This window comes from Homarus americanus, unplaced genomic scaffold (assembly GCF_018991925.1).
Source record: "Homarus americanus isolate GMGI-L3 unplaced genomic scaffold, GMGI_Hamer_2.0 scaffold2796, whole genome shotgun sequence".
Lineage (NCBI taxonomy): Eukaryota > Metazoa > Arthropoda > Malacostraca > Decapoda > Nephropidae > Homarus > Homarus americanus.
The window spans coordinates 1-14,082 of NW_024757344.1; the positions used below are offsets into that span (position 1 = coordinate 1).

A 14,082-nucleotide genomic window follows, 5' to 3' on the forward strand; every position below is an offset into this window, starting at 1 on the left:
GTGTAGGTGGTTGTGTACCTCACCTGTGTGTGTGTGTAGGTGGTTGTGTACCACCTGTGTGTAGTGTAGGTAATAGGCACCACCGTGTGTAGTGGTAGATGTCAGGTACCTCACCCGTGTAGTGTGGTTGTACCTCACCTGTGTGTAGTGTAGGGTGGTCAGTACCACCTGTAGTGTAGGATGGTTATGCACCTCACCTGTGTGTGTGTAGTGTAGATGGTTGTGTACCTCACCTGGTGGCTGTGCACCACCTGTGTGTAGTGTAGGTGGTTGTGCAATTCTCACCCAGGCAGGTGGCGCAACTCAACCTGTGTGTGTGGTGGCTGTGTGACACCTGGTGTGTGTGGTGACAAAACACCCAGTGTGGTCAGGCACCCCACCTGTGTGTGGCAGTGGTTGTGCACCACCTGTGTGTAGTGGTGGTTGTGTACCTCACCTGTGTGTAGTATAGGTGGTTGTGTACCTCACCTGTGTGTAGTGTAGGTGGTTGTGTACCTCACCTGTGTGTAGTGTAGGTGGTTGTGTACCTCACCTGTGTGTAGTATAGGTGGTTGTGTACCTCACCTGTGTGTAGTGTAGGTGGTTGTGTACCTCACCTGTGTGTAGTGTAGGTGGTTGTGTACCTCACCTGTGTGTAGTGTAGGTGGTTGTGTACCTCACCTGGGGCACACATTTGTTGATCTTTAGATAAATTTATTTTGTTCTATTATAATAAGTAATATTTATCATTAAATGCTGTAATAAAATATGAACAACATTGTGTTAAGGCAGACAGAAACAACCTAACATATAACATGTTTGTCTAAAGTAACAATTCTGTCATCACAGGTAAAACAAGGACAAAATTTCTTGATGTTTTGTATAATTTGTACAACTTCACAAGAATGAAACTGAACAACCAAAGTTCTGTAAGAAATAAGTTACCACCAAAGGTACAGTATTGTCATCTCACCCGTAGTTTAAACTCCAATTCTGTTCTATAGCCAGTCTTCTCACACTCTATGCAGACTTTTCCACCGAGTTCCATGGTCAGTGTACCCATGAGGATGCCCTTACAGTGGGCATATGGCATGTTCATCACGTAGTCTTCCCCACGAGGTAACAACGTTAGTAGAACGTTGCCGTCCAGTATAGCAGACGTGGAGTTGCCTAGAGATAAAGTGAAACATTTAGGTATAATGACAGCTTCATCACCCACATGAACCCAGAAATGTGTGTGTGTCTGTGTGTGTGTTTACATCAGGCTCAAACTACACTTCATTCACTCCTGCTGTTAGAATGTTTCCAGCCCTCACTAAATAATCCAGTCTTCTACCTACAGAGAATCTAGTGCCTTCTCCAGTGGTCATGTCTCAAAGCATATATTATAGATTGTTTTTTTCTTAATTTATCATTTCACCAGTTATCAGTTTAATAGGTGTGTGGGTGGTTGATGTTCTTTGTTGCAACCTTCAGTGTCCAGTGTTGGTACAGGAGGAAGTTACAGTAGACTACCTGGAGAAAACCTGCCACGTTTAGTAGTGTCACACTGTATAAACATCTGTCTCAGGGATTCCACTCATCAACTACAGTCATGTGAGGTAAGTACTCTGCCATCAATGTCCCCCAAGCCATGTACTCCCTTATTACCATTCCCTGTCAATGCACACTGCTATATGTAACTTTATAACTAACAAACTTACCATAGAATTTAGACTTTGCCAACACAGTAGCGGTGATAGAGAACCCTTCCTGTCTGTTGGTTACATACAGTGCAGAAACTGGAGGGTGATGTGATACCTGAAATAAATAATGTAATACTTGTATAGCTCTTATGTGCAACACTGACCAAATAATATTATGGCATCAAAAAAGCCAAAACATCACCAAAAATTAATAAACAAATAAATTATAAGTGTTTTCAACTTCAAGTCATAACAAAAGGCACCACAGCCAGGAAGTCAATTGTGTAGTTATAATTTCATGTGTTCTGTGGTGCTTCCTGACTTAAATCAAAGAGGACTATCCCTTATTTTATGTCCGAGTTGATACTGTTTGTGAGTTTTGAATTTGACATTTTATGGACACAGAATCTTAAACTGTGCTCAACACTAAAAGAGTTTAAACACATTTTTACTGGCAGTAAGACTCAAGTTTACAATAACTATTTAAAATATCATTTGGATTTTAATACACATTCAGAAGCCATCATTTTAACGGTTACCTTCTAACTAAATCCTACTTTATAATGCTAAGTCATGTATTTTAATGCACAGTATTCAGCTCCATACTGTAATGTATACTTATTCACTAGTACTGTACTGTACTACAACTACTACTACAGTTTCATCATCTAAGACACACACTGTACTGTACTGTACTGTACTGTACCTGCTCAGCAACATAGAAGGTCCGTGACCCGTTGGGATGTCTCCAGTAGCAGCGGAAAGTTTCCCCGAGGATAGGATTGTACGGCTTCTTGAGTCCCTTTGGCTTTTTGTAAAATCCTGACAGGTACCATTTGGCGACGTCTTTCATACGTGTGAATGGGTCGTCCTCGTGTACGGCTCTGTGTGTACACAAGTTGTGGTTAGTTTAAGAACTTATAGGATAATCATTATCATCCCAGTAGTGAAGCACTACTGCAGTAATGGGGAAAACAAACATTTGGATTAACATAATATTTATGAAGATATAACATACACAGTGTACACCAGCCACACATATGATAAAACAACAGACCTACAGCAGTATCCCCAACTTACCAAAGGCTCACTGACAAACGCCCTCCGATATGAACCGGGTTAAACTTTAAATTAACAGTACAGTATTTTATTTACCTGATGACTTATTTTTTACCAAATTCTGTCATTTTATTTATTCTTTTCTCTTAAATTAAGTGATTTCAGGTGAATATAAGGACTTAGGCTATGATATATAGTAGTGGGATCATAAATGGTTCTGTATGTAGTGTGCAGTATGTACATAGCATGTGTACTGACATATGTACATTTCCGACTTAAGAAAGTCCTCAGGATAAGAACCCGTTCATAACCTGGGGACCCTCTGTACTATACTGTACTGTACAGTATAACCCTGTACTGTACTACATGTACTGTACAGCATAACCTTGTATTGTACTACATGTACTGTACAGTATAACCCTGTACTGTACTACATGTACTGTACAGTATAACCCTGTACTGTACTACATGTACTGTACAGTATAACCCTGTACTGTACTACATGTACTGTACAGTATAACCTTGTACTGTACTACATGTACTATACAGCATAACCTTGTACTGTACTACATGTACTGTACAGTATAACCCTGTACTGTACTACATGTACTGTACAGTATAACCTTGTACTGTACTACATGTACTGTACAGCATAACCTTGTACTGTACTACATGTACTGTACAGTATAACCTTGTACTGTACTACATGTGCTGTACAGCATAACCTTGTACTGTACTACATGTACTGTACAGCATAACCCTGTACTGTACTACATGTACTGTACAGTATAACCCTGTACTGTACTACATGTACTGTACAGTATAACCTTGTACTGTACTATATGTACTGTACAGTATACCCCTGTACTGTACTACATGTACTGTACAGCATAACCTTGTACTGTACTACATGTACTGTACAGTATAACCCTGTACTGTACTACATGTACTGTACAGTATAACCTTGTACTGTACTACATGTACTGTACAGTATAACCCTGTACTGTACTACATGTACTGTACAGTATAACCTTGTACTGTACTACATGTACTGTACAGCATAACCTTGTACTGTACTACATGTACTGTACAATATAACCCTGTACTGTACTACATGTACTGTACAGTATAACCTTGTACTGTACTACATGTACTGTACAGCATAACCTTGTACTGTACTACATGTACTATACAGTATAACCCTGTACTGTACTACATGTACTGTACAGCATAACCTTGTACTGTACTACATGTACTGTACAGCATAACCTTGTACTGTACTACATGTACTGTACAGTATAACCTTGTACTGTACTACATGTACTGTACAGTATAACCTTGTACTGTACTACATGTACTGTGTACAGTATAACCTTGTACTGTACTACATGTACTGTACAGTATAACCCTGTACTGTACTACATGTACTGTACAGTATAACCTTGTACTGTACTACATGTACTGTACAGCATAACCTTGTACTGTACTACATGTACTGTACAGCATAACCATGTACTGTACTACATGTACTGTACAGTATAACCCTGTACTGTACTACATGTACTGTACAGTATAACCTTGTACTGTACTATATGTACTGTACAGTATAACCCTGTACTGTACTACATGTACTGTACAGCATAACCTTGTACTGTACTACATGTACTGTACAGCATAACCTTGTACTGTACTACATGTACTGTACAGTATAACCCTGTACTGTACTACATGTACTGTACTATAACCTTGTACTGTACTACATGTACTGTACAGCATAACCTTGTACTGTACTACATGTACTGTACACTGCATAACCTTGTACTGTACTACATGTACTGTACAGCATAACCTTGTACTGTACTACATGTACTGTACAGTATAACCTTGTACTGTACTACATGTACTGTACAGTATAACCTTGTACTGTACTACATGTACTATACAGTATAACCCTGTACTGTACTACATGTACTATACAGTATAACCCTGTACTGTACTACATGTACTGTACAGCATAACCTTGTACTGTACTACATGTACTGTACAGTATAACCCTGTACTGTACTACATGTACTGTACAGTATAACCCTGTACTGTACTGCATGTACTGTACAGCATAACCCTGTACTGTACTACATGTACTGTACAGCATAACCTTGTATTGTACTGCATGTACTGTACAGTATAACCTTGTACTGTACTACATGCACTGTACAGTATAACCCTGTACTGTACTACATGTACTGTACAGTATAACCCTGTACTGTACTACATGTACTGTACAGTATAACCCTGTACTGTACTACATGTACTGTACAGTATAACCTTGTACTGTACTACATGTACTGTACAGTATAACCTTGTACTGTACTACATGTACTGTACAGCATAACCCTGTACTGTACTACATGTACTGTACAGCATAACCTTGTATTGTACTACATGTACTGTACAGTATAACCCTGTACTGTACTACATGTACTGTACAGTATAACCTTGTACTGTACTACATGTACTGTACAGTATAACCTTGTACTGTACTACATGTACTGTACAGTATAACCCTGTACTGTACTACATGTACTGTACAGTATAACCCTGTACTGTACTATATGTACTGTACAGTGTAACCCTGTACTGTACTACATGTACTGTACAGTATAACCCTGTACTGTACTACATGTACTGTACAGTATAACCTTGTACTGTACTACATGTACTGTACAGCATAACCCTGTACTGTACTACATGTACTGTACAGCATAACCTTGTATTGTACTACATGTACTGTACAGTATAACCCAGTACTGTACTACATGTACTGCACAGCTTAACCTTGTACTGTACTACATGTACTGTACAGTATAACCTTGTACTGTACTACATGTACTGTACAGCATAACCTTGTACTGTACTACATGTACTGTACAGCATAACCTTGTACTGTACTACATGTACTGTACAGCATAACCTTGTACTGTACTACATGTACTGTACAGTATAACCCTGTACTGTACTACATGTACTGTACAGTATAACCCTATACTGTACTACATGTACTGTACAGTATAACCTTGTACTGTACTACATGTACTGTACAGTATAACCTTGTACTGTACTACATGTACTGTACAGCATAACCTTGTATTGTACTACATGTAATGTACAGTATAACCTTGTACGGTACTACATGTACTGTACAGTATAACCCTGTACTGTACTACATGTACTGTACAGTATAACCCTGTACTGTACTACATGTACTGTACAGTATAACCCTGTACTGTACTACATGTACTGTACAGTATAACCCTGTACTGTACTACATGTACTGTACAGTATATCCCTGTACTGTACTACATGTACTGTACAGTATAACCTTCTACTGTACTACATGTACTGTACAGTATAACCTTGTACTGTACTACATGTACTGTACAGCATAACCCTGTACTGTACTACATGTACTGTACAGCATAACCTTGTATTGTACTACATGTACTGTACAGTATAACCCTGTACTGTACTACATGTACTGCACAGCATAACCTTGTACTATACTACATGTACTGTACAGCATAACCCTGTACTGTACTACATGTACTGTACAGTATAACCTTGTACTGTACTACATGTACTGTACAGTATAACCCTGTACTGTACTACATGTCCTGTACAGTATAACCCTGTACTGTACTACATGTACTGTACAGTATAACCTTGTACTGTACTACATGTACTGTACAGTATAACCCTGTACTATACTACATGTACTGTACAGTATAACCCTGTACTGTACTACATGTACTGTACAGTATAACCCTGTACTGTACTACATGTACTGTACAGTATAACCCTGTACTGTACTACATGTACTGTACAGCATAACCTTGTACTGTACTACATGTACTGTACAGCATAACTCTGTACTGTACTACATTTACTGTACAGTATAACCCTGTACTGTACTACATGTACTGTACAGTATAACCCTGTACTGTACTTCATGTACTGTACAGTATAACCTTGTATTGTATTACATGTACTGTACAGTATAACCCTGTACTGTACTACATGTACTGTACAATATAACCTTGTACTGTACTACATGTACTGTACAGTATAACCCTGTACTGTACTACATGTACTGTACAATATAACCCTGTACTGTACAGTATAACCTTGTACTGTACTACATGTACTGTACAGTATAACCCTGTACTGTACTACATGTACTGTACAGCATAACCCTGTACTGTACTACAAGTACTGTACAGTATAACCCTGTACTGTACTACATGTACTGTACAGCATAACCCTGTACTGTACTACATGTACTGTACAGTATAACCCTGTACTGTACTACATGTACTGTACAGTATAACCCTGTACTGTACTACATGTACTGTACAGTACATACTACATGTACTGTACAGTATAACCCTGTACTGTACTACATGTACTGTACAGCATAACCCTGCCTGTACTACATATAACCCTACATGTACTGTACAGTATAACCCTGTACTGTACTGTACAGTATACTCATGTACTGTACAGTATAACCTTGTATTGTACTACATGTACTGTACAGTATAACCTTGTATTGTACTACATGTACTGTACAGTATAACCCTGTACTGTACTACATGTACTGTACAGTATAACCCTGTACTGTACAGTATAACCCTGTACTGTACTACATGTACTGTACAGTATAACCCTGTACTGTACTACATGTACTGTACAGTATAACCTTGTATTGTACTACATGTACTGTACAGTATAACCTTGTATTGTACTACATGTACTTTACAGTATAACCCTGTACTGTACTACATGTACTGTACAGTATAACCCTGTACTGTACTTCATGTACTGTACAGTATAACCTTGTACTGTACTACATGTACTGTACAATATAACCTTGTACTGTACTACATATACTGTACAGTATAACCCTGTACTGTACTACATGTACTGTACAGTATAACCCTGTACTGTACAGTATAACCTTGTATTGTACTACATGTACTGTACAGTATAACCTTGTATTGTACTACATGTACTGTACAGTATAACCCTGTACTGTACTTCATGTACTGTACAGTATAACCCTGTACTGTACTACATGTACTGTACAGTATAACCCTGTACTGTACTACATGTACTATACAGTATAACCTTGTACTGTACAGCATAACCTTGTACGGTACTACATGTACTGTACAGTATAACCTTGTACTGTACTACATGTACTGTACAGTATAACCTTGTACTGTACTACATGTACTGTACAGTATAACCCAGTACTTTACTACATGTACTATACAGTATAACCCAGTACTGTACTACATGTACTGTACAGTTTTACCCAGTACTGTACTACATGTACTATACAGTATAACCCTTGTACTGTACTACATGTACTGTACAGTATAACCCAGTACTTTACTACATGTACTATACAGTATAACCCTGTACTGTACTACATGTACTATACAGTATAACCCTGTACTGTACTACATGTACTGTACAGTATAACCTTGTACTGTACTACATGTACTGTACAGTATAACCCAGTACTTTACTACATGTACTATACAGTATAACCCTGTACTGTACTACATGTACTGTACAGTATAACCTTGTACTGTACTACATGAACTGTACAGTATATCCCTGTACTGTACTACATGTACCACACAGTATAACCCTGTACTGTACTACATGTACTATACAGTATAACCCTGTACTGTACTACATGTACTGTACATTATAACCTTGTACTGTACTACATGTACTGTACAGTATAACCCAGTACTTTATTACATGTACTATACAGTATAACCCTGTACTGTACTACATGTACTGTACAGTATAACCCTTTACTGTACTACATGTACTGTACAGTATAACCCTGTACTGTACTACATGTACTGTACAGCATAACCCTTTACTGTACTACATGTACTGTACAGTATAACCCTGTACTGTACTACATGTACTATACAGTATAACCCTGTACTGTACTACATGTACTGTACAGTATAACCCTTTACTGTACTAAATGTACTGTACAGTATAACCCAGTACTTTACTACATGTACTGTACAGTATAACCCTGTACTGTACTACATGTACTGTACAGTATAACCTTGTACTGTACTACATGTACTGTACAGTATAACCCTGTACTGTACTACATGTACTGTACAGTATAACCCTTTACTGTACTACATGTACTGTACAGTATAACCCAGTACTTTACTACATGTACTATACAGTATAACCCTGTACTGTACTACATGTACTGTACAGTATAACCCAGTACTGTACTACATGTACTGTACAGTATAACCCTTTACTGTACTACATGTACTGTACAGTATAACCCTTTACTGTACTACATGTACTGTACAGTATAACCCAGTACTTTACTACATGTACTATACAGTATAACCCTGTACTGTACTACATGTACTGTACAGTATAACCCTGTACTGTACTACATGTACTGTACAGTATAACCCTTTACTGTACTACATGTACTGTACAGTATAACCCTTTACTGTACTACATGTACTGTACAGTATAACCCAGTACTTTACTACATGTACTGTACAGTATAACCCTGTACTGTACTACATGTACTGTACAGTATAACCTTGTACTGTACTACATGTACTGTACAGTATAACCCTGTACTGTACTACATGTACTGTACAGTATAACCCTTTACTGTACTACATGTACTGTACAGTATAACCCTTTACTGTACTACATGTACTGTACAGTATAACCCAGTACTTTACTACATGTACTATAGGGGGCAGTGAAATTTTGCTCAAAGCTGCACTCTTCAGGCATTGTTCCGTATACATATCTAAGACTCCATGCCAAATTTGAAGTTGATATGTCGAGGTTTAGTCTGCCGCATTTTCTACTGAAATTTTTAAATTTACCTCCAGTACTAGCCAAACAGCCGCTGTGGCGGTGCAATGTTCTGTTCAGTGTTTATCAACTTTTTTTTCATATCTCTTATTTCATTTAAGTTGTCTTGTTGCAGATGAGTATGGTGCTATGTCTATATAATTCAGATGATTCAAGAGATATTCCTCTCGTCAATACTGATGCTGATTTTGTCCCTGATCCAAGGGCTCTGACAGACACCAATTCACAGAACCGGACAAGACTCCCTACACTGGCTGCCGCTTGTGACCGATACTTGATTAGTGATTATGCTGGAGCTGCCATTGCTACTGCCACCTTAACTGACTATGGCATTATCACAAAGGATGACAAGAGTCAGGTTATTGGACCACATAAGCTGCGGGATGCGAGACAAAAATACCGATTTAAGAGGCAAGAAATTGAGATGGCTAGTTTAGATAATTTGACGTCACTCTATTTTGATGGTAAGAAGACCGCCACTCGTGTGATGATAAAGAATGAGAAGACCGAGAAATGGAGTTCGAGGATGATGGTGAAAGATCATTATGTCATCATGGTTGAGCCTGGCAATGAATATCTCACACATGTGACTCCCAAGACTGGACACGGAAAGCAGATTGCCAAAACTATTCACGAGTTTCTGGTGGAGAAAAATCTAACCCAGCAGCCCATTGTGTGTGTTGGTTGTGATGGAACCAATGTAAATGTAGGATCAGAAAATGGAGTCATTCATCATCTTGAAATGTTACTTGGTCACCCGCTCCATTATTTCATATGTCAGCTTCACGGAAATGAGCTGCCTTTCCGCGCAGTTTTTTATCACTATGATGGTAAACCAAGTGGTCCTGAGCATTGGCGTGGTCCCATTGGAAAGCAGATCAAGGAGTCTTTGTCTGAGCTTCCAGTTGTCGCCTTCCAGCCAGTCAGTTTCCCTGATTTCCCTGTGTTTAATGATGAAGTGGAGAAAGATCTGTCCTGGGATCAGAAATACCTGTATAGGATTTGTAAAGGAGTTATCACAGGTGTTGTTGAAGATGACTTGGCTGCTATTGAGCCAGGTCCACCCTGTGTGTCAAGGTGGAACACCTTATGGAGTAGAATCCTCAGGCTGTATGTAGCAACATCAAGACCCAGCCATGAGTTGAAAAGAATTGTCATTACAATAATAAAGTTCAGTGCTCCAATGTGGTTTTACATCAAGATACACCCTTACGTAACACACGGCTCAAGGAACATATTCCAGTCCCTGCTATATATGAAACACCTGAATAGTGAGGAGGAGACGATAGTGAAGAAGGGTGTCCAGAGAAATGCATACTTCGCCCACACAGATCAACTTCTTCTTGGTATGTGTGCAGATGAGGACATGACTGTTAGAGAAAAAGCTGTCTCAATGATAAGAAAAATTAGAGAGGAGAATCAGCAAAAGGAAGAATGCACTGGCAGATCTGAAGAGGAGGAGGAAGATTCTGATGCTGCTGTTGACGAGAATTTGTTAAACTATACTGATGAGGAGGGTAAAGATGGAGATGGGAATGAGGATGTGCCTCCTGTAGTCAACATGAGAAAGGTGGTGACTCCGAAACTAAAGTGGCAAGCAAAAAACTATCATTCCATGATTAACTGGAGGAATGAACTCAAGACTGAGCCTCCTTACATTGCTTCTCTGTCAAATCTACAGGTTAATGACATTCTTGAGACACCATTAGTGGTGCCCAAGTGGCCAAACAGCACTCAGGCGGTCGAGAGAGGCATAAAAGTGATGACTGAAGCTTGCACTGAAGTGACGGGATACGAATCGAGAGATGGATATATTAAGCAAAGATTATTGTCTAGGAAAATGATGCCAAGGTTCCGCACAAAAAAGAATTTCAATATGAACTTGTAATGATTTTCTATATGGTGTACCTGTAAAATAACATGTGAATTAAATCGATGTCACCCATGTAAAATTTATCATTATCCTGGAAAACATTAAATGACACCTAATTTTTGGTATACAGTCAACCCTCACTTTACGAGGTCCCACATTCCGCGTTTCCACGTTTACGCTGTGCCCTGCCAGAACCCAGGATGCTTACATTCCGCGGTGGGTGTACCCCTTTACATGGGTGAAGTATAATTTTTTTAATTTAGCTCATAAAATTCATACAAATTATCCGGCCAGAATATAATTTACATTGCTGGAATTCTTACAATTTGATGATCATTTTGAATATAAACATCATAGATTTTGCATTAGACATACAAATTTTAGATATAATGTTTACTCTTGAGTAAATATGTTATCTTTTGTGCAAAATATATGATATTTATATTCAAAATATTCCTGGTCTTACAAGGAATCCAGCAATGTCAATTATATTATCCTAACTTTAGTCTGATTTATTATTTATTACTAAAAAGGTAAACAGTCTGGTATTCCCACACATTTATCTAGTAGGGACGTTGGTGGGGGGTGAGGGAGGGAGGGACCGGCGACCGACCATCTGTTACCGTGTGAAGAATATTTTTTTTTTATTAACTGAAGATTTTTATTTTAGCTCATAAAATTCATACAAATTACCCGGCCAGAATATAATTTACATTGCTGGAATTCTTACAATTTGATGATCATTTTGAATATAAACATCATATATTTTGCATTAGACATAAAATTTTTAGATAAAATGTTCACTCTGAGTATATGTTATCTTTTGTGCAAAATATATGACGTTTATATTCAAAATATTCCTGGTCTTACAAGGAATCCAGCAATGTCAATTATATTATCCTAACTTTAATCTGAGGTATTATTTAATACAAAATGTTAAAATTTATTTTTTTCACCCAACATCTCTTGAAGGGAGGATTGGTGGGGGGTGGGAGGGAGGGTTGGGACTGACCGCGCGGTTGGAAGAGGGGGAAGGCAAGGTGGGGTACTTTGATTGACAGATAGTGTCGTGAAGAATATTTTTTTTTTTATTAACTGAAGATATTTGTTTTAGCTCATAAAATTCATACAAATTACCCGGCCAGAATATAATTTACATTGCTGAAATTCTTACAATTTGATGATCATTTTGAATATAAACATCATAGATTTTGCATTAGACATACAAATTTTAGATGTAATGTTTAATCTGAGTAAATATTTTATCTTTTGTGAAAAATATGACATTTATATTCAAAATATTCCTGGTCTTACAAGGAATCCAGCAATGTCAATTATATTATCCTAACTTTAGTTTGAGGTATTATTTATTACTATACCTGGTTTTCCCCCAAAAATTTCTCAGAGGGAAGAGCCAGCAGTGTAGTGTGAGAAGAGGGGGAGGGAGTCGTGTCCATTATTTGAATGGACATTAACTTGGCGACTGTATTTCTCTATTTCTCTTAAGTATTAATTGTGTGCATGTACCATCATAAAATTAAGATGTTATTTTACTACAACATAGTTATGTGTCGTCAAAAAGTGGAGTTTGGGGATCGGCCTGGACTCCATTTCAATTAATCCCATATGTTATGTTATTCACTTTACGCGTTTCTCGCTTTCCGCGGTACCCTGTGGGTTACATTAACCGCGTAAAGCGAGGGTTAACTGTACACTAAAAGTTGACAAAAAGTCGTTCGCGATGCGGCAGGGTAAGTATGCATGAAATGGCATGAAATTTTGCACAGGTGTTTGTTACAGCCATACAAACGATGCCTGAAAAGTGCAGCCTGCAACTCAAATAAAAGTGTTTTTTCCCTGCCCCCTAATGTACTATACAGTATAACCCAGTACTGTACTACATGTACTGTACAGTATAACCCAGTACTGTACTACATGTACTATACAGTATAACCCTGTACTGTACTACATGTACTATACAGTATAACCTGTACTGTACTACATGTACTGTACAGTATAACCCTGTACTGTACTACATGTACTGTACAGTATAACCTTGTACTGTACTACATGTACTGTACAGTATAACCCAGTACTGTACTACATGTACTGTACAGTATAACCCTGTACTGTACAGTATAACCCTGTACTGTACTACATGTACTGTACAGTATAACCTTGTACTGTACTACATGTACTGTACGGTATAACCCAGTACTTTACTACATGTACTGTACAGTATAACCCTGTACTGTACTACATGTACTATACAGTATAACCTTGTACTGTACTACATGTACTGTACAGTATAACCCTGTACTGTACTACATGTACTGTACAGTATAACCCTGTACTGTACTACATGTACTGTACAGTATAACCCTGTACTGTACTACATGTACTGTACAGTATAACCCTGTACTGTACTACATGTCCTGTACAATATAACCTTGTACTGTACTACATGTACTGTACAGTATAACCTTGTACTGTACTACATGTACTGTACAGTATAACCCTGTACTGTACTAC

At 38.1% G+C, this 14,082-nt stretch overlaps 1 protein-coding gene across 3 annotated transcripts in view; it reads right to left on the reverse strand.

Annotated features, from left to right (window-relative positions):
- Positions 1–952: 952 nt before the first annotated feature.
- Positions 953–14,082, reverse strand: part of LOC121857438 (oxysterol-binding protein-related protein 8-like) — a gene marked incomplete at its 3' end in the record, with an annotated part of 136,064 nt that continues 122,934 nt past the window's right edge. For all 3 annotated transcript variants that reach the window (XM_042353488.1, XM_042353489.1, XM_042353487.1), the window contains 3 exon segments: positions 953–1,149; positions 1,683–1,779; positions 2,371–2,548. In XM_042353488.1, coding sequence (XP_042209422.1) covers positions 953–1,149; positions 1,683–1,779; positions 2,371–2,548 — 472 coding nt within the window.